This window comes from Uloborus diversus, chromosome 6, assembly GCF_026930045.1.
Source record: "Uloborus diversus isolate 005 chromosome 6, Udiv.v.3.1, whole genome shotgun sequence".
Classification (NCBI taxonomy): domain Eukaryota; kingdom Metazoa; phylum Arthropoda; class Arachnida; order Araneae; family Uloboridae; genus Uloborus; species Uloborus diversus.
Window position 1 is genome coordinate 54,182,047 of NC_072736.1, and position 22,990 is coordinate 54,205,036.

The 22,990-nt window shown below is 32.8% G+C and overlaps 1 protein-coding gene across 1 annotated transcript in view; it reads left to right on the forward strand.

The window, feature by feature from the left end:
- Positions 1 to 22,990, forward strand: part of LOC129224760 (1-phosphatidylinositol 3-phosphate 5-kinase-like) — a 128,101-nt gene that overhangs the window by 97,587 nt on the left and 7,524 nt on the right. The window contains exons 26-33 of the mRNA XM_054859308.1: positions 1,909 to 1,990; positions 3,599 to 3,944; positions 4,174 to 4,293; positions 4,419 to 4,526; positions 7,155 to 7,288; positions 8,969 to 9,203; positions 10,771 to 11,025; positions 15,209 to 15,312. Of these exons, the coding sequence (XP_054715283.1) occupies positions 1,909 to 1,990; positions 3,599 to 3,944; positions 4,174 to 4,293; positions 4,419 to 4,526; positions 7,155 to 7,288; positions 8,969 to 9,203; positions 10,771 to 11,025; positions 15,209 to 15,312 (1,384 nt within the window). The remainder of the gene's footprint in view (positions 1 to 1,908; positions 1,991 to 3,598; positions 3,945 to 4,173; positions 4,294 to 4,418; positions 4,527 to 7,154; positions 7,289 to 8,968; positions 9,204 to 10,770; positions 11,026 to 15,208; positions 15,313 to 22,990) is intronic.

Genomic DNA, 22,990 nt, shown 5'->3' on the forward strand with positions numbered 1-22,990 from the left:
CCCAAAAAAGTGGGGAGTCAAGAGTCAAAGGATGTACGGGGGGGGGGGGATTCAGGTTTGATGGGCGACACACCCTTAAAGCTAAATTTTTTCTTCAAATATTGGGCAATTGAATTTTTACGTCATTATTAATTAATTGACCTTCTTCCAAAAATTCGAGATACGGACTCAAAAAGCAGGATTACATGGTCACAGAAAAGATTCCTTCCTACAAAATCAAAGTTCCATTTTAATTTTTACGAAGCATAATACAAGCACTTATTAAGTCGCTTCTTTTTTAAACACTTGAATAGATCGTCACAATCATTTTTCATTCGACCCTTAGTTTTGAACTTAAAAAAGTAGAGAGGCAAAGTCCCTTTACTGTTGAAAAAAAGAGGACAATTGCCCCCCTTTCCTCCTCGAATGAGCGGCCTATGCCTATTTGAGATTCTGAGTATTTTTAAAGGGATTAATAACCTCAGAATTTATGCATGAGTTATATGATTAAAATATTTTCTTGGTTAGGAAAACAAATACTGATATGTTTTACCTACAATAATGGTAATAATTTACTAAAATTTACAAAGAAAAAGTTTTTAAAACTTAAAAACTAAAATGTCTCTTATTTTACAACAATTTTTAAAGTTATTTATAAATCAGAGACTTAATGTCACACTGTATGTTATGTTGACTTAAATTGGTCGTCACTCCTTAAATGTTAAAGTTGTGCTTTCAACTGCTGCCATATATACTGGGAGAGTTGATAGTATTAATAGTAGAATATTTGATATTTAAGTCAAAAATCGTAATTTTAGGCAATATTTGATAATGATGCAGGAAAGGGAATTTGGGGTCTCCTTACCTAAGTTTTTCAACATTGAAGTCCTTTATCTTTGATGATATTAGGGCGCCAAGCTTCTTCCGGAATTTTTCGAAATTGATGTGTTTAAAAGTGAAAAAGATGTGCTTTTTGACTGATCTTGAAAATTTTCGAAGTTGAATCTTAAAGGCCCAATTTCAGGCAACGAATAAAATTATTCCTATAGTGGCTAACCCTAATAGGTAATAAAGCTCAGATTAGTAAACGAAAGTTAAAGTAAATTTATTTTTCATTTTGGGAAAACGTTTTTATTGATTTTTTAAGTGACAAATTTGAAAGATGTGGAATAAAAACTTGCAAGTCTCATGGAACCCCTGAGAGAGCTTCATGGAGCCCTGGAGTTCTGCGGAACACAATTTAAGAAATGCTGGACAAGACTGATATATACATAAAATACACCTCAAGCTCAGTCATTCCATCCGAGGACTGCAGTTTCAGGCTTATTAGCACTCATCAGTCTGGAATAAGAAGTGACTGAACTGGAAGTGGAAAACCTCTTAAGGGTGCCAACATAGCCAGACAAACTGGTAGCTAATATAAAATTAGCATGACCAGACGAATGACTGAAACACTGGTTCGGTTCAACTCGAAGATTGAAGGCTATAGGGCAATAACATTTACTGAAAATAGACTGATATGGTCTCTTGTCTATCCTGGGTCTGTTATGTGTTTGTGCTTAAAAAACTAGCCATAAATTCTATGAAGTAAACCGATATCTGCATGTGACAAACAGATATTTCTCTCCTTCTCTCTCTCTCTCTCTGTTTTTTTTTTTTTTTCATTTTTCACTACTTTCTCATTTGGAAAAGGTGTTTTATTTATAGCAATTTTTTCACAATATATTAATTTTCTTTTTTCTTTCTTTCATAGCATATTTTTAAGTCCTTTTAAAATAATTTAAAGAAAAGTAGGCTTAAAAAACTTTTATCATTCTTAAATCAATTTAGAGAATAAAGAACTGTTTTTTTTTATGGCCAAATCAATTTATTGTGCTAAAACATTTTACAAACTACTTCTATGTATATATTTTAACTATTTTAATATAGCATACAAGAATTTATCTCTGCTAGAAAAAAGGAACAAAAAATTCAGTCTAAGCTCCTTCAGCAGACAAGTAGAATTTCAGAAGTAAGTTTAATGTATTTTTTGTTTTTCTATTTTTAGTGATGTAACTGCAGCTTATTTAAACAACTGCATAAAATGTATTTTTTAAACTTTCATATCAAAGTGTGTGTGTTTATTATTATTATTATTACAAGGTTTCTAGTATAGTGTGCTTTGACTCCTTTTCTCTTTCCTAGTTCCTGAGAGCTTTTTTTTTTTTTTTTAAATTCATTAAACATTGAAAAAGGAAAACATTTTCAAATATCACCTCTTTAGATACAATAATGTATCTTGCATTATTGTATCTAAATATTAATGAATGTAACACAAATAAGTCCTTCAATGAGCAGGTAAAAAAGGTCACTATTATTAAGCTGAGTCGTGCAAGATTTTAGTCATTTCTTGTCAACTGACCTTGTCATATCCACCCGACCATCTCCAATTTGAACCAAATTTTATAGCGATGCCTTAAAATTAGCCTATAAAATTTTTCAGCTTCTAAAACCCAAATCCTGAGCATCTAGGGTCAATTAAAAAAAGGGGGGCTTCAAAATAAGCGCTCAGCTTTGTGAAACAAATTGCCATGTTTAGGCTCGCTCATTGGAGCCCTCTCTAAAAGGTTCTCCAAATTGGAGATGATTGGATAGGGACCACCAGGTTCCGTGACATGGAATGAATCTATGATGTTTAGTTTTTAACATAAACTTACTAGCATCTAGTCAATAGCCTCTTAATTAGCTAAAAGTGCAAATTGTGGTACCTTTTTAACATTAAAGTTGATTTTGAAAATCATAATATGCCTCTCTCATCTGATGAAATAGATATGAAAAAATAAATCAATGAACAAGTAAAGTAGTAGCACCTTTTAAACAATGCAGCTAATAAACTTTTTCCGTAAAAAAAATCTTCCACCATTTTCAAAAAAAAAAAAGTAAAAATAAAAAGTACATCAAAATAAAGTTTTAGTTAATTAATTAATTAATTTTTTTAAATGGTTTCTTGCTCTTTCTTTTTGCCAAAAATAAAATGTTCTGTCTCATTACCAAAAAATATTAATAAACATACTTTAGAAAATAAATTATAGAATTCTTAAATAAGTTTTATGAAAATGATTTGCGCAGCTTTTTCTGTCTGATTAAAAAATAAAGCACTCCAAATTTCCTTTTAATTCCTATAGTCAAAAATAAATTTAATCAATTTAAACTTTAGAATAAAAATAAAAACAATTCATCTCAACAATCATCATTTCACAATATAAACCTGGGATACGGAAGTGGAGTCATATATGGAATTGAAGTGAAACTGATTTTGGAGTATAGCAGTGAAACTCAGGAGTAGATAGCCAGTCATTTTCCTTCCGACTCTGTATTTCCGCCAAGGCTGCGTCATCATAGTCAAAGTCAGATTGACTTTTGGGTTCAGGAGTGGGGTGTAATATAAAAAAAATCTACTGTCATTACTTCTATGTATTTGTTTATTTTTCTTTAACATTTTAGTAGTATTTATAAATTTATTTGGTGTCTTTCAAAAATTTACAACTTGTAAACCATGTTGTGATTAAAGTAATTCTCACACAAAAATTTTGATGAATGTAGTTGTGATAAAATTTAAACATATTTATTTTAATTTCAGGATGAACATTCAATAACCAAACCTCAGGAACCTAATGTGGATGATAAAGCAATTCATGTTACCCAAAAAAATGCCGATAGTTGTATTGTGGTTAAAGATAATGTACAAGATGATAAATCTTTACCTGAAGCAAAATGTGAATATGAGAAGAAGTGTGAACTGTTTTACAATAAGAATAAGTTACGGAAATTATCTATTTTTGGAAGATCATTATCTTTTGAAAGTGTTTTTGACTTAAAATATACTTTGGCAAATAAAAAGGAACTTCCTGTAAAAATTATTAGTAAATCTGAAAGTTTTCTGTCTCAGGCTAAAAAAGCAGATGCCAATAAAACTCTTTTGGAAAGTGAGTATTTTTTTACTGCTTTTTTATATGCTTAATGATTATTATCATTTTTTATTTATCTTGGAATAATGCTGATTTAAAAAAAAGAGTATTGATTTCAACATTATAATTAATACGCGTTTGAGCCTTTTATCTAAGTATGAAAGAAAAACTTTCAGCAAAACAGTTCATGTTATTATATTTATATTATTTAAAGCAATGGAGTAAAATGAATATCACTTTTCTGCAGATGAGTACAGCATTTCAAGTAGTGATTCGAGTTATACTTATGGTGTTACACCAGGCATTTATGCTGGACTAAAAGTATCAGAACCTGAAGATGATGAATCATACGTTATTTGTCATAAAGGTAGTTTTTTACTATTTTTTCAAATGTCTACCTTATCAAATTGATTATTTCAATGAGTATTGTTCAACTTTATTTCAGCTTAGCTTAAATTTCTATTTAAAGAATATTTCTTTCCTTTGTTACAGAAAGCATCAAGGAAACTACTGCTGTTACAGTAAGAAAACGCCATGAGCGCTCTAAATCGGATGCAGAAACACTTTCAAATCCAAACAGATTGTCGTTAGACAAACCAGGTTTGTTTGTTGGATTTTTTAATACTGATATGAAAGTTTGTGTATTCATATATTACAGCTCTACTCAACCTATTGTCTATGTGTTGCTAGTGGCATACCAAGCCTTTCTGCATAACTTTCTGCATCAATAAACTTAACAGACAATAACCTACACATATTTTGTGTGTTGATACACCTTGAAAAGCACATTCCCTGCTCACATCATCTTCTTCTTCTTCAAGTGGCACTACAGCCTGTTATGGACCTTGGCCTGATCCACAATTTTGCTCCAGACCGCCCTCCTCCCTCCATCTGCGGATCTTCATTGTTTCCAGGTTTGCAAGAACATCATCCAACCAACACTTTCTAGGTTGTCCTCTGGTCCTGGTTCCCATAGGTTTCCATTTCAGGATCTTTTTCAGTCTAAAATTGTCTGTTTGCTCAATGTGAACAAGCCATGAAAGACGGTGGGTTTTTATAAAGTGAACTATATTTTTTCCTTTAAGGATATTCTCAATTTCAATATTAGTTCTTACTCTCCACTGATCACCCACCTTCAAAGGACCAGTGATTCTATGTATGACTATTCGCTCAAAAATCAGTAGGTCTTCTTCATCGGGTCCAAGTTTCACTTCCATATGCACAATTGGTTGGATGATTGCTTTATATAGTCTGTATTTTAATGATTTCGACAGCAATTTACTTTTCAGAAGGTAGCTGTATAGAAAATATGCCCGGTTTCCTTTTATTATTCTAGCCTGTATATCTTTGGTGTTACCTCCAGAGTCTGTGATATTGGAGCCTAGATAAGTGAAACTGTGCACCCTTTCGAAGTCATAATGATCAACAGAAAGTTTCTCTAACTGATCATTTGCATGATCAGTTAGAGAAACTTCATGCCTCTTTCCATGAATTTTGTTTTCCCCGCATTAATTTCAAGCCCTCCCTCTGCAGCATCATTGATTAAACGTTTAATGATAGATATCAATGTTGATCTTCTTCTACATAATGTTACCCAGTTTCCTGCTCACATGTGAATGCAAATAAATTATCATTGAAAAGGGCTGTTTGTTATATAAATTCAGCAACACGTTTGAAGAAAGATTAGTTTATAATACTCATTCATTTTCAATGTAGCTGCCTTAGTGAAACAGTCATGTTTTATGACCTAAAATAAATTGAGTCTAAAGTGAGGTTTAACTGCTTTTTATTTTCTAGACGTTTTTAAGCAGTACTAATTGCAGTGATGTTTTTCTTTAATGGTTTTTAATGTTCTTGAAAAATGATTTAAGCTGTCAAAGTTTAGTTTAATAGAGCACCAGTTAGTTACTTAATGCATTGAATCTTAATTCCTTTTTTCCCCTTAAATTACTTTTAGTGTTGAATAAATAAAAATCAAAGTAATTAAAACAGAAATAAAGCAAAAAACTGTCAATTTTATTGTTCATTCCTGTTATATTCCTGTTGCATTTAATTACATAGATTTTCCAGTTTTTAATTCTTGTATGAAGGTAAGCTAATGTACTCTCTACTTTCAGGTTATGTATATAGCACTAGGAAATTGTTATTGTAATTTCTTTCAGAAGTTATTGTGGAAATGAAATGAGTAAGAGAAAATAATACAACTCAGCGGAAACATGCAATACTGTTTCTTTATTGTTTAGAAAACTAAAACATGGAAAATTGTGTTCACCAATAGCCCATTATTCTGCTGAACTATTTTAGTAGTAGCATGATTTACTACTACTACCAATGATTGGACACTTTTACTTTCTTGTATTGTTTGAGTAGCTTTCCATGAATTTCAATGTAGTATAAGTTTCATCTAAATTAAACTGAACTTTGCTATATCAAAATAATCAAACAGATAAACTTTCAAAAAGCTTTTTGTTTATTTGTTTTTTTTTCTATTACCTCTTTTTCTTTTCATATTTTTTTCTTTTATCTACCTCATAAAAATGTCATGTATTTTAAAGGTTAGTCACTTAATAACCTTGCCCTACAGTGTCTGTCTTTGTCATCAAAATGAATAAATATACTTTGAATAAATTAAGTATACATAGTTACCATTTATGCATAAACTTGATTTTTAACTTAGTGAACACTTCTTTTTGCAGCTATTAGTTGTGTTTTCAAAGTCAAGGTAGGTTTGTTTCTCCTCATGAGAGTAAGAATAAGTGGCAGATTTCAGGTCAGTCTTTGAACAGCATGAAGCTAAATTCAACCAGACGTAATATTTTGCACATAATGGAAAGCAGATTTTTTTTTTTTTTTTTTTATTTTAAAGATGAGGCATAGCACTACATTGTGTTTGTTTTGCCAAGATTTAGTTTGTTATTGGACCCGGTTTCATGGTCAACAGGATTTCACACTGATACTATAATTTTCGTGATGCGCAGAAAATATTTACTGTTACTTAGCTTGTTTCTTAAAAAAATTCCTAATAACTTTATTGCACTCATCTACTTGTTTTGACTGCCGCTTTCTCAAAATTTGGAAAATTAACATCTTCATCTTCAGAATAATTTTAATTAGAGTTTTACACATTTTATTTACTTCTTTATTTACATACTTCAAAATTAACAATTTTGTATATCTTTGTGCGCAAAAAAAAGAACTTTTGCTTGTATGCTATTTTGTATTTTATAGATGGAAATAAACCAGAAAAAAAAGAAAGAACTGTCAAATCTATGTTGAGCCAGCTTTTATCAAGCTCTTCTGATAATCCAATTGAGAATCCATTTTCCTCTTCTGAGCATTTACTCCTACCTCAGAACCCTAAGGTAAATTTATTTCTGCTTCATAAATTTTCCATGTTAAGCATTCAATGGAACTATAACTTGTGCTGAAGAAGATTTAATTAAAAACAAAATAGTTATACCTGTTTTATATATATAAGAAAAAATGCATCTAAAATCTGTTGTTTGTTTTGCCTAGATTTCTAAATTTTGATCTTTATTACTCTTTAAGTTGAGTTATGTTTTATATTGTTATGCTAAGACTGTCTTGTAGTAAAATTCCCACATTGTAATCATTGATTTTAGTTCTTTTGGCTGGGCATAGTCGATAGAAATGAGAATAGCCAAAAACATTTAACCCAAATACAATTAATGAGCTTCACCATTAACATCTACCAACTGCCAACTCACACCTTCCTCCAAGCACATAGGCTGCTCTCTGATTCGCGGTGACCAGGGACGCCCTGAACTTCCTTGCCCTGACCTTTGCCTCGAACTTTGAAAATTCTCAATTTGCAAAATGAGGCCCCAAATTTCTCCAAAAGGTAATAGCTTTGCCAAATAGAACTTCAAATTTCACCAAATGATGATGATTTTGCTGAATGGTGATAATTTTGCCGAATAGAACCCTAAATTTTTTCGAATGATGATGATTTTGTGGTATAAAGAAATTGTTGAAAGGTGAAAGTGACCTCCCATTGAGGCACCCCTGGCCACGACGTCAGTCGTGTCAGACAGGGCCCAGCCGACGTGCACAAAACCAATTTGCGTGGGAACTGGTCCTACCACTTCTCAAGTCGTCAACAGTTTTGAGGAGTGTTAATTGCCAGAAGTGGAAGTTGCCAGCCAGTTGGGCTAAATAACAAAAATGATAACTGCAAAGCAGAAAGCACATTGTGTATTACGCTTAGCCAAATTAAAATCAACGATAACCTTACAAAGAAATGTTTGCTAGATGTATCATAAAGATTCACCAGTCAGTTTTAATGGATCTTTATGGTTTAAAACTTCGCTGCATGGTTATCAGTGATTTTCTTTCAGCTAGAAATAATAAACACTACGCTTTCTCCCTTGCAGTTGCCACTTTCATTTTTTTAGCCCAATTGGCTATCGACTAGCACTCTCTACTTCAGGCAATTATGCTCATCAAAAACTTGTAGAGTTTTTCATTCTTATGCAGCATACTGTGTTTTATCCCAACTGTTAGAAATTTCGTTATTACCGTTTAAAATGGTATTGATCTTATTAGATAATGCTTTGTGTTAGGCGTATGTTATGAAACATAAATTTCACTTTGGGCAGAATTAAGTTATTTATTCATTGATTGTGTGTTAAAAGCTCTATTTCTAATGAAGTTTTTGCTTGCATTTAAAAATAAGTGAAAATTATCATAATTGTGTATTCATGTAATAATTGTCAATAAAATATTGATGCCATTATTAATGTATTGACTAAAAACTGCAAAGAACAATAAGCTTCATTTGTGAAATTTATCTAGTAAACCTGAATTTTAGTTAAATTTAGCTAATGTTGAAACAGAAGCTGTTGTAAAATTTTTGCAATAATTTGATTGTGAAGTGGAACTACTTGATTTTTTTCACACTATTAATGTTTTGAAAATCTTTATAGTTACTCTTTTAATCTATATTTTACTTAGAGTAATCTTATGTTAGTTTTATGTGATAGTTACATTACTTAACATTAGTAAATGCTTTTAACTTCTAGCTTCCAATCGTTGTTTATGAAGATAAACCCAGCTCCATAATAGCTTACACTTTAGCTTCGAATGATTATGAACAAAAGTTACAAGAACTGAAACTTAATCTCGCCAGTAATGTAAATGTATCTCAAAAGGATAGTTTAACATCAAGCCCTTTGCTGAAACACCGACCCAACTCTAAAAATCTAAATGAAAATTCAATGCAATTGGAACCACATCTTTCAAGTGATGATATGTTTGGTAAGTTTTTTTGTTGTTTAAAATGCAAGAATCCCTTTATTAGTGCAAAAATACACTCTTCTTTATCTGTATACTAGCTGCATTGCCCGGTCTACCTTGAGAAAAAAATTGTGTCGAGTGAGGTATTTTCAACAATCAGGCTTAAATAAATAAATAAAAAAAAAACATGCAAAATTTCCCTTCCAAACAATGATGACAGGTATTAAAATACTTTTAAGAAATTAAGAATCGAGAAAGAAGGATTTAAAAAGCGTAACCATGGGAACACAAAATAAAATAATTTTAAGGAATTAAAATGAGAAAGAAAATGGTTAACAATTTGAATGAATATGAGATATTTTGAACTTGATTTAAAAAGGGTTGTAACTTTTTTCCTTTGGAGATTGAAGCTCAGTTTTTCAACCATAGGTCGAGTGAGATCAGGAGTAGAAAATGTCGCTTTTTCCAATGGTGTCAAAAAGAAAACTGTGGGACAATTCCTTCACTTTTTACTGATTTTTTCAATGAAGAAAGTAGTGCCTAAATTTCAGCTAAGCCTAAAAAAATTCAAGCTAAAAACACAAATAACTCCTGCCGTAATTAAGTTCGAACATTGAAACAAATTGCGTAGAACTAGGAAAATTTTATTCTTTCCAACAATATGTAATATTAGTATATGAAATTAATTTTTCACACCCATTATCAGGATTTTATGTGAAAATTGGGCCTAAATTGGAATAAAAAAAGAACTATTTGTCAATTTTTATTTTTTTTTTGAACTGGTCTGCAAACCTTTCCAGGACTGAAAAAAAGATACTGAAAATTTCAGCGAAATCGGCCGGGTAGTGCTCGAGTTTTGTATGTTTAAACAAACAGACGCTTTTTGGAGACCTTCTTTTTTATTATGTAGAGATGTTTTATTTATTTCTTTTTTAATTGTGCATCATTACTATCATTGTTAGAAACACAGGCTTGCAAATTTCTTACTCTCAGACTGGGACACAGATTTAAATCCTTTTGGAGGACTTTAATATTGAGTTAATTAGGGAGGAAATTGATGCCTTGAAAAATTGGTCTCATTAAAGAAGTTTCATTGCATTTTTTTTTATATAACTTTAATTACTATTTAGCAAACTTCGATTAAATCTCTCAAAGATCACAAATAATTTTACAAACGATTGTTGGCATAGTTTGATATGCATAACTCACACATCGAACTATTCCAATGAATGGTTTGCATAAATTTGTTGAAATTTAATCTTTTTCAGTGATAACATGTTTGCAGAACTGTATGTGCACTTTCTAGAAACTTCAATGTCAGTCATGGTTTTCCAACTGCTGTTTGTTGGGACATCAATAAATAAATTATGATTATCTCACATATTGAATTTTAATTCCGTCCATTGTTTCTATCTTCATATCTTTCTGATTTTTTTCGTAATCTACTGCAGTCAATTCATATGTTAAATTTTTGATGAGATCAACAAAAGTTTTTGTAGCATACTCTGCATTCTGTAAAAATATAAAGCACTTGTCAAAGTTTATCAGTGGAAATTAATGATAACTGTTTGTTTTTATTAACTTGCAGATTTTTCAGTTGATTCTGTGGATAAAAATCACCTGAAAGCTACAAATAATAAGTCTTCTAACTTACATTTAGAAATTCAGTTCACAGACAGTACTACCAAATTTTACTGCAGAATCTACTATGCTGAACAATTTCGAAAGCTTCGTAGTCTGATTTTTACCGAAGGAGAAGAACGTTACATTAGATCCCTATCTCTTTGTGTGCAATGGATTGCAAGAGGAGGAAAATCAGGATCAATGTTTTGCAAAACTCATGGTAATGTAATTTAATTAAACTACTTATTTTGAAATTAAAATGTTTTCAATAATTTTCCTATCATATATTAAAGCTGTAGACTGGGAATTCTGAAAAATTAGCCACTAGCTGCCAAAGTCCCTAAAAAAACGGTAGCCACTTAGAAACTTTTGAAAAGTCTTTTTTTTTATAAGTATGCTCACAGAGCAAAAAAATAAATACCCTATTTGCTAGTTGTAATATTAACATAAAATTTAATGATTATGATACTTTGCAAAAACAACAAATGAAATTTTACTGGATATATTTTTTAATCTAAAGATATAAAAGCATACAACAAAAGGAAATATTTTACTTATTTTTAAATACAATACTATTTTAGGCAATTATAACTGAATGAAAGCAAATGTGAGAAATCATACCATATTACCCCGCAATATCCGGCATGCAGCAAAATTCGGGGGTCAACAGATTTTCAAAACCACTTGTCTGGTCCTTTCCGGCATGCTGGAAAAATCGAGGTTAGGAAAAAATAATGATATTACTATTTAAAATATATGTTCAGCTTAAAAATGAATATAAAATCTTTTCATATGTTATTAGTATTAATAAACAGTTTAAGTTCGTAAAAGTATTTACTAACAATGTCATTTGTTATTTTAACATGCAAAATATTGTTTAATACTGAATAATAATTATATAAAAATTAAATTAAAACCAAGCAAACATTTAAGCAGTAAGTTACCGCTCCTAAATCAGTACTCAAGAATTTACCAAAGCTATTCAATGAATAAAAAATTAAATTTACCTCTCTAAAAAGAACCTAAAATAATTTATTTTAAAAAATTATGAACAAATCGTAGTAACGATGACTGCTTCTAAACTGATTACTTTATTGCCATACAATTAAATCCATTAATAATGACCTACCATAAATAACTAGCACATATTATATGTAATACACAATTTTTTTTGAAAGGTTACTTTCAGGATTTATTTATGTTTTTCCTTTTAGTGATTTGCTTTCTGATTGAAAGTGAATGAAGAAATTTCCTTTTGTTTTGTTCCAAAATAAATCTTGAATTATCAAGCATGCCAGAAAATTCAAGGTACAGATGTGATATACCCCCCCCATTTGGCGACATCCGATTTTTTGCACAAAATTGAAATATTTTTCTCGCCAATAAGGCGATAACTTCTTAAGCATGGCATCCCTGGCGAAAGTAACCTGTGTTTCGCAACCCGAAGGCAATCTTGTTCAAACTTGTTTACTTGGGTTGTTTACTTGGTTTTACACAGGAGAGATAGGTGTTGTTTCGTGCAATATACCATACAGGAAAGCTTATTTTGTGTTAGTTTAAATTCAGTAGTTGTGTTTTGAAGTAAAAACATTAGAAAATGCCAGTTTCTTCAAACTTGAACGTTAATTAAAAGTTAACTCCAATGTGGTGTGTATCTGTAACATGCTATTTTCATATGTTGCATTGTTTAAGACTGAGTGTGAGGATTTATACCATAAAAAGGTAAGTTCTTTATTTTAGAATTCAAAAAAAAAACTCTCACTTTCGAAATTCTTTGTTTTTACAAATCCTTGAGGGGTTTTGTAGTTTTTAACTTTATTTTTACTGTATGTAAATTAATTTTACAAAAATAGTACGGTTATTTTGTTCTAAAAGTTAATTCTTATCAATGCCACGAATTATTTAGACATTCTATGAACATGCCCACTTTAGGTACTGAATTTCTGAAAATAAGTTGACAGCATTTTATAAAAATATAAAGGTGTTATTTTATGTAAAATATAATAGGTATTTTGAAAGCATGTCTGGATAGCAAATAAATGTATGGTATTTTTGTATTGTTTATGTTTAGGATGGTTCTGTTGAGACATTTTTACTTTTCATACATCATACATTTGAGTAAATAAGCGTTTTTTTGGCTGAAATAGTTATTGATTTTGGGGATGTTTTCGGCTTTAAACATCACAATTTGAATCGCTTTGCTCTTTTATAGCAGAGTATGAGAAAAGTTTTTGTTCGATGAAATGCATGTTGGAAAATAGCTTTCATTTCTATTGGTACATATTTCATTGGTGAGCTGTTATAGTAATTTGTCGATTTAAGCATTTTAAATACTTTCTAGTAATTGTTCTTTGTGTACAAAAACTTTCTAGATTCTGGCATTTTTGAAGCGTATATTCGTGATGGTTTTTTGTTGTTGTTTTATGTTGTTTTTATATATATTGTGTTCTGAAGTGCTTTAATCGTGTTTTTTTATCTGATTTTTTCCTGTTGACGCTAAAAAAGCATCGCTAAGAACGATGTATGACATATGTCGTCATACATCGTTTTCTTGACGACGCTTTCTTGGCGCCAACAGGAAAAAGTCGCCAAGGGTGGGGTATTATCACATCAGTTCCAAATTCGATTTTCCTGTCATGTTGGGAGGGCCTGCTCTAGTAGTTCTGCCACCCTAGGCGATATTGACAGGTGCCGCCCCTTCCCCCTTGAATAATAATAATAGTAATATCAAATAATATATTAATAAAATAAAAGTATTAGTAAAGTGGCTTAAAACTTAAGTGAATGTCTAGTTACATTCCAAACTGGGTTTTGCATATGCAAGCTCTCTCTAAATAATAATTTAAAAAAAAAAAATTTTAGCATTGAAGCAGTGAATCTTATGGCGCTGAAACAGATATTCATACTTAAAAAAAATCTCAACTTCAAAATTTGCTTCCCCCAAAATCTGCCGCCCTAAGTGGCCATCTAGGTCGCCTACCCCAAGAGCCGGGCCTGCATGCTGGTCAGCCTCGCTTTTTCCAGCACGCCAGATAATGGGGGCTAATACGGTACAAGCTTTGGTTTATTTAATAGTCAGAAAATTTCTGTTGCCTCACACGATCATTTTTCACAGAATTTGGAATTGTAAAGTGTGGTAAATGAAAAAACGAACCTTTTACCAAAAGAAAAAAATTGTGATTGAAAAAAGAACCATTTTTTAAATGTGATTGGATTTACAAGTGTCAAGAAACATTGATTTTTGTTACTTTAAATTTGGTCTGAAGAGAGAACAATGAATAAAAATTAGTCTGTGCAAAATCAAGATAATGCTTACTAGAAGCTCAAATAGAATTGAAAGTGTGTTGTCGTTGTGAAATATTATTTATAACAAAAAGGAAGTTCATGATCGCCACTTTTGACAGTTGGGATTTCATTTTTCAGTAGCCATTTTCAATGAGATGGTTGCCAGTTGACGACTGGTGATCGCTAGTATAGAGCTTTATTGTATGTGCTAATATTGTTAAAAAAGGCTTGTTTAGGGTGTGTTAAAACAAGAATTCTGAGTGGTTGGCTCGCTCCCTCCCCTTTCCTTCTTACCCAGTTCTCACTGCCCTTGGTTGTGTGGTAGCTTGCTGATATAAACATTTTAAAACATGCTCAAAGAATCACATTCATGCTCTTAATGAGAAGAAGAAGAGGTATGTTGAATGTTTTCCCATTCACTCTGCATAGCTAAACAATACAGATGCACTTGGCACACATGTGCATGGATACATTTATGGCTGTGCAGATATGTGTGTTGTCTGATAATCTTGACTAACATTGGCTATCTTCAAAATTTGCAAATAAATTAATAAAAAAAAGTTCTTCTCTTGCTTTTATGGACACATGCAAGCAAAAGGCATTGCATTATTAAATATTTTATCTACTGTACTTGTATAACGTTTTTCATACTTGCAGATACTTTTGAGGCGAATGCACAGATACTTTATGATTTTCTCTTGCTATGCCACTTAGGAAATAACCACACTTCCTAGCAACTGGTAAACAATGTAAATTCAATGAGTTAGCACAGGGAAAATATTTTGCGTTGATTAGAAAGACTCATGTGGCCATGTGGAAGAAGATCATATGCTGATTGTTGTATTTTTAACTATCAATACTCCTATAAAACATTTGGTGACCAGTTTGTGCTTCCATTACATATATTCCTTTTTAAAAGAAACCAAATAGGACAACTGTATAATAGTTTCTTTCCCTGATATTAGTGGAATAAAGTTTCGGGGGATTACTATACATGTTTGATTTTTCAGCTAACAAAATAGCACAATAGTTGTTATCATATAACAGCATTTTTTATTGAAATGATTTGTGAAACTTCTAAGCTTAACAATTGTTATTGTTTGTCTGTCTTTGATTAGATGATCGGTTCATCTTGAAGCAGATGCCTAGATTGGAACTACAGTCTTTTATGGAATTGGCACCATCATATTTTCAATATTTAAACAAAGCTTATTTAGAACAGGTATTTTTTAACATTTTATTTTTTTGATTTCAAGGAAAAGCAGTTTGAGTCCATAAAATAACTTTTATTCCCAGATTTATGTTCTTTTAACCCATTCCTTGCCCCGGCCGATACAGGATCGGCCGCGCAGTTTGTGTTAATACTGCCCCGGCCGATTCAGGCTCGTCGCAAGAAAATGGTTCCTAACTGCCCTCGACGATCCTGTGTCGTCACGGCGATTCTAGCAGTTTTTGCTTCGGCCGAATATGTGTCAGCGATCCTTCCAGGGGCAGAACCCTGTTATTGCGCTTCTCTGTTGGGTTCTGGAGCTTTTAGGGGAGCGGTAATCAAGCTCTTTTCTGAGACAAAAGGGATGTAACTTAGAGTATTTCACAGAACTTGTTGTAATTTATTTTATTTTACTAAGATATTAACTTTTCAAGTACTCTTGGATGAGACACGTATAATACTTCAAATAATCAGGCACTTTATTTTTATCTTTTCGTGGAAGCTTTGTTTCTTAGCATTCTGGCATTTGAACTCCTGATGAACAAGTGTGAAAATATTTCCTTACATATTTATCAATATTTCTATGCCTGAATAAAGCAAATAAACAAAAATATGTTTTTCTTGTTATCAAAAATCCACCTTCTTACGCAAGTATCCTTCACTAAATTGTTCATAATCCTCAAATTTTATAATTTATTTTTCGCAATATTATTTTTTTAAAATTATCTTATATATCTTAATTTTGTACGAGTATGTTTTTTTTTATTATAATGTGTTTACTACGCGTTTTATTTTTTTGTATACTATTATTATTATTTATTACTTATTTATTTTTAAACCATGATATTTTGAAACGCAAATTATATCTTTTTATATACGCGGCACCATTTGATGGATTTTTAGTGATACGGTTTTGAATATTTTTTATTTCGCGAAAAAAGAAATGACGACCGCATTGACTATACGTAAAAGTTGTCTATGTAAAACATAAAATAGATACGACAGTACGAATAAAATGATAATATCTTGAGTTCTTTTGTTATACGCTTTACTCATAAGAAACGAAACATTCCTTATCTCCCATTCTTTTTCAGATTTTATTTATTGTCTTAAAATAGCTCCAATGTTTTAATTGTACCTTCTTTTATGAGATTTTAAAAATATAAATTAAATATTTGGTTTCTTTTCAATAATCAAATTGCCATAATTAGTAAATAATCATATGAAACTAACTAAAATTTATCCAAGTATGTTTAAAAAAAAGATTTAAAATCCGACTCGATTTCATGCAAGATCTCCTTTTTTTTTTTCCTTCTGAAGACATGTTTCGTCATATAAGCATAAAAGCTTGCTTTGAAATTCCTTTCTGAGCTAAACTGTTTTGTTGTAAGAAAATAATGTGGAAGGGTTGACCACAAAACACTAAAACCTTCTGACCATTCTTTGAATGGAACTAACTTGCTCGGATGTTTGCAAAGAGGGTCCTTGGAGAATAAAGACCTCCCAGTCGGTCTAGTTATTCCTCTCTCAGCTGGGGGCTTTTAGTTGCATGCACAAAAGTATCCTTTAGGGAAATAGGGGATTAGCCGCAAGTTTTGATCTTTTGTAATCATTTATCTTTAAAATACTTCCCACGCTTGAGTAACTGATATCTAGGCATTCAGAAGGGATTTAAAAGTCACCTGAATTACGATAAAAGTCGACCATAGTCCTGCCATCAAAGGGATGTCTCTGTGTTTATTGGTCATTTTGAAGTGTCACAATATATCAAAAGGCACCGAAGAATACTTTTTATCCTCTTAGAATATCATTCCCACACTTAAAGCGTTTTTGTCCATGCAATTCGCTTGCTCACACGTTGGATCGATCAGTCAATTGTTTGAAGAATGTTTTGTTGAGGCCTTTTGAAAGATAGATCATCTTACATTTAACAGTAAAAGAAAAAAAAAGATATACTGAGATAAAAGCAAAAACTAAAAATAAATCAATAAAATAATTAGTGTTATGAAAATAATTGCTTTTCGTCCAATCCTCTATTGTCTCCTATTTTCCTGTTATGTAATGCGTAAGTGTATGAATATTTCAGCACATATTAGCAACCTTGTATTTTATTGCACTATTTAATTCAGTGCTTAAAAACAAATAAAGCGAAGCGATTTTCGAATGCAAGCTGAACAGCAAAAACAACATTAAAATACCGATAGCAAAATGGGGAGAAAAGTGTTATTACAACGTAGCAAAAAGCAACTCCGTTTCGTTATCTGCGGCATGCGCGTTAAGGGTTTTCGGGCTGGTCATTGAATGGGTTAAGCATAACCACGCTGAATATGAAAAAAAAATTATGTGCTGTTGTATTAGTTCTTTATTTTATTTAAACTTACTACTTTAATCAGCTTAAAAAAGTTAACATGGTCCCAATTAACAGGTTAAATATCTTAATAATCTCAAACTGAAAAACTGTTTTCATCTGAAATATTATTGTAGTTAGTTGCACAGTATACAGATGGGTGACAAAATAATACAATCTTCTATGAAAAACGTATGGTTGATTTCAAAGAAGCAAAACTCGTTTGCCATTCTGCACTCAAGTTTACCTCTGAGTGGACATGAGGGTTAAGGTATCAGTCATAGCTGTTGCCTGCATTTACCAAACATTCAGAAAAACGCAACAATGACTGACCTGACAGAGTTTGAAAAGGTCATGATTTTTAGAGTGTGATGTACTGGCTGCTTGGTGGCAGAATCAGATACTTATTTGGGGAGTGCAAATAGTATTAAGTCAGTGAATAGGACAGCACATACATGAAATGTGGTGATGTGTCATCTGAGAAGTATGATAGTGAACAGAAAACTGTGTGTGAGAGGGATAAAAGAGAGTTGACTTACGTAATGGTCCGAAAACACAAAAAATATTTACATCAGATAACGTCAGATATAGTCATTTCCACAACCCCATTTTAGCAAGACTTGTCTAAAGCAGGGAATCTCAAACCGTGGGTCGCGGAATGTGGAAGAAAAGTTTAAAGAAAATTAATTCATTGCTGTGTTTTAATAAAAACACAGCAAATAGACAAAACGGCCCAAAAATAGGTCAGAAACTCATAAAACTACTGCAAGATTATAAAATCAGTAAGGTCTACTACTGTCTTCTATTATAAAATTGTTCAAGAGACAAAAATTCATGTTGGTTTTTATTGTTACTTGTGTCTAAAGATAAAACTTAACCATTTGTATAGTTTTTAGTTATTGTTTTAGGGGCTTAGACAGAGTTCGAACTTAGGGAGGCTGCCAAAATACTTAGTCTAAAAAGGGGGTCACAATGTCTAAAAGTTTGAGAACCCCTGGTCTAAAGCAGGGGTTGTCTTGCAAAAATTATTGGGGGGACTAGACGTCTAAGGGAGTCTAAGGAAGTATGTAATCCTACAACCCCTCCCCTAGAAAAAAGATCAGATTTCTGTACCTTGAAAAAGCCAGTTCACATATTTGGTGCATAATTTTTCAAACCAGCAACATGTAACATGGTGTTTTCAAGGTAACTAATCTAAAAATTGACCTTCTGAAAATTAAAATTTGGAGCTCTCTTTTTTGCAGCAAGACCTTCAATTAGCAACATGATCTCAGACGCAAAGTAACATGGCACAGAAACAGGGGTTCTTCCTCAGAAAATTATTAAAAGTATCTCGGAAAACACATTGGGCGATCTTTGGTGATGTTGGTGGTGGAAAGATTCAGATGCTCTTCCTGGTCAATATTTCAAATTTAAAGTCTTAAACGTGGTTGAAGAATATATTTGGTAACATTAGAAGAAATATAGGAATTAAAGGAATTCATCCCGGAAGTTATTCGAAAATGAAGGTTCAAAAATACAGTTTAATACCATATTCAATGATGTTAAGGAAAGGGAGCTTTTGAAAGTAATGTTCTTAAAAATGCAGCTGTATTTTATCTGTGTTGATATGAGGGGAAGGAATGGGAATCAGAACTCTCCTTTGGAATTTTCGAAACAGAAGTTCCAAAATACAATTCCAGGCAAGTTTTGGTGATATTAGGGAGAGGGTAGGTTTGAGGGCCTATTTATGGAAATGTCTTAAAATATTAGTGCAGGGGTGGAAAATCTGCGCCAATTGCACCAAACTGGGCCAATTTTCAAATTCTGATACAACCTGATGCAAAAAGGCCAAATTCGCAATTTTAGCGCCAAACTGTGCCAAAAATGCAATTTTATTATTCAAAAACATTTACTACAAGAAAAAATAGTTGTGGCATAAATTTTTTTGTCATTTGAAAGCTAAACAGAAGAATATAAGTAAAAGAGGGGGTAAAGAGAGAATTGCTTATATTTGCCAAAAATTGCATGCTTTGCTTTAAGTTTCAATCCTTTTGCATCCTGTAAATGTTTCAACAATTTTGAAAAGTGGAAGTTATTTTAACCTATGTTACTTTAAATTGGCTTATTTAATTTCATATTTTATAATTACAGGGTCTGTATAATAAGTAATAAGACTCATTTCTTCCTGATGGGACTGTACCTCTCAAGTGCACACAAAATGGTTAGGTCGGTAATGGGGGTTACTGGTGGGACTCACTCTGGTACGCAGTCGCCTGGTAGTCTTTGTTCAAGCAGCATCATCGTTTTTGTGTACATCCGTTGCAAATAATGGTTCCAGCTCCAAAATGCAGAGACCATTTAAGCAATGTCAGGTGATTAAATTTTGTGTGGAACTTGGTAAATCGGCCTCAGAGACTTAAGAGATGTATAAGCCAGCGTTCGGAGCAGGGCCGATCCTAGGGTGTCGGCCGCTCGTGTGCAAAGACCAAATGTGCCGTCCCCAAGAATAATTTGCATCTTTTGACTAATCTTTAACACGTCTATATAAATCTTTCTTTAAATTTCTATGCCAAGTTCGAATTTAAAAAAAGGGGGGGGGGCAGAAGATTATCCTATAAAAGGGAAGAAATTTTTTATAGTAAGAAACTCCTTAGGTACAATTTATATCTTTGAAGAAAGTAATAGATACCAAAATTTACTAGTCATAAAAACGCATTTTATAGTCTTTCTTCAGTGACATCAGAGAAGGGACGAAGGAAGGGGAAGCGTGGGGGGGAGGTATGAAGGGTTCAGGGAAGGAGGATTGCTCTAAGAAAATTATCGAAATTGGCGTATGAAAAATATTTTTAGTTAATCTTTAGTTGCGTTTGGTTGCAAGGACAAAAGAGTCAAGTACCTATATTCAAGGTGCATGGAGAAATTTTCGAAATTAACGTCAAATATCGCAATTTTAGGAACTTTTTTAGACTTTAGGTGAAAGTAATGTTGCAGTTCTTCCCTAAAATTCTTTCAAAATTAAATCAATTTGAAGCTATTTTTTAAGACCGTAGCTTAGGAAGGATCGGCGTTCTTCGCGAAAAATCTCCGAAACTGAAATTTTAAACCCGCAATTTTTGTGTTACCTTTGTTGACGTAGCAAGAGGGGGGGGGGGGATTCAATCGCCTCCCATCGAAAGATTTCTAAATATAAGTTTAAAATGCAAATTTAGGCTGTCTTTGGTGACGGGAGAGGATCTGGCGGCTATCCTCCGGTAATTTCTTGGCACTATTTTTTCAAAAACCCGTTTTTGACTAGATTTGAAAACAATAGGGGAAAAGTGAAAATATTACGAACCAAAATATTTTTCAGAACTGAAATCCATTGTAGGCTATTTTTGGGAAAGAAGGATTTTGAGTCTCTTAAGCGGATATTTCTAAAATCGGAAATTTATATTATCTTTGGTGACGTTAACAAAACTGGGAAGCTTCTACGGATCTTTCAGATATTTTTCAACATTAATATCTGAAAAATATAACTATAGACTTTTGTCCACCTCACCTCGAAGATTGAAGGATATGCCCTAGCGCCGTGAAAAGTTACATAAGCCTGGCAGTTCTCCTCCGGAATTCTTTAGAAATATAAGTCCCAAAATCGTATATTAAGCCTTGTTTGATAACGATGGGACTAAGAGCGGGCGGGCGTTCAGTATGCCCTCATGAACTGTGTTTTTGAAACGAAATTTTCAGGTATAGTGATTGCGTTGGAGAAAAGGGGGATCCGGGGTCTTTCCCCAAAAGTTCTTGAAACTGATGTTTGAAAAACGCAACTTTAGTTTGTTTTTCAATACATTAAGTGAGAGAGTGAGAGAAGGTGGAATTAGGAACATCTCTAAAGACGCTAATTGAGACTGTCTTTGGTAGTAATGTTTGCGAATGAATTTCGGGGTTCTCCTCCGAACAAATTTCGAAAAATGCCAAAGCAATTTTATATGACGTTTGATGATAGGAAGGACTGTCGTCAGAAAACAAGTTTTGGATTTTGGAAACAACATTTTTAGGCTATGTTTGATTAAGTTAAGGTGGAAGAGGGGAATTAGAGACTTAATTGGGTCCTTAAGATCGATGGTTCAACCAGCGAAATTTTCCGAAAGTTAAGTCCTAGAAACGCAATTTTAAGCCTTCTTTAGTTTCGTCAAGGAGGTCATGGCATCCTTTTGGATCTTCGTTTTGGAGCTAGATTTAAATTTGCTTCCCGGGGCAAGAGCCCTGTCCTCCTACCTGATCTGAAACCGGGCAGTTCATTCAAAATTTTAATCAGAAAAATTGTCGTAAAGGGGGAAAAGTACAACATTTTAGTTTGTCATTCATATATGTTACTCCCAAGGGAGTCGCAATTTTCCACTTTCTCTCCACGCATCTAAGATTGTTAAACACAGAATTTGTTACATAGTTTGTTGTTTGAAATGCTTGCGAGAGTATCTAATCAATATAGCTTTTTTTTAATAAATAAAATATGTCTTCATTGTTTAGGTCTATAAAAGCTTGGGGGTTAAACATTAGTGGCCGCCCTTGGTGCTCCTTTTAGACGGCACCATTTCATGCTTCAGAAGGGGGCCTTTCCCCTCCCCTGTATCCATGGCTGATTACCGGTTCTGTCACAAACTTTGCAACCAAATGAAGCATGTGTGTTAAGAGTAGATATTAATGGACAATGAACCAACACAATGTTCCCTAACATTCTATTTTTCTTAAACTATGCTGTGCTGTCGGGAAATCGAAGCATACTTTGACAATTGAACATTTAAAAATCAGCATATTTATTCTTCTTACTATAAGTTATCTTGTAAGAAATTCTTGAGGAATTTTGCTTGGTTATAAGAACTATATGATGCGGCCCGTGGCCGCCCCTTTCTTTGGTCGCCCTTGTGCCGCGCACACTCTGCACACCTGCTAGGATCGGCCCTGGTTCGGAGATAATTGTATGTTAACGGCGCATGTGTTTCTGTGGCACAAGTGTTTCAAAGATGGCCGGGAGAGCGTCGAGGATGAATCTCAAACAGGGTGTCCGTCAACCAACAGAAAGTAAGCAAATGTGGAACGTGTGCGTGTCGTGCTAAATTCTGACCGCCGGCTAAGTGTGAGAATGGTTACAGATGAAGCTGGACTTGATAAAATGACAGTTCACAGCATCATCCCTGAAAACTTGAGAAATGCTTGAAACACCTGCTTCACCTTCCAGGACTTCCTGGTCAATAATGGTATCTCTATGCTTCCCCAGCCCACCTACAGCCACTATTTAGCTTCAGCAAACTTCTTTGCATTCCCGAAGATGAAAACATCACTAAAAGGATATCCCCATGGAACTCTGGAGGCCGTAAAAGC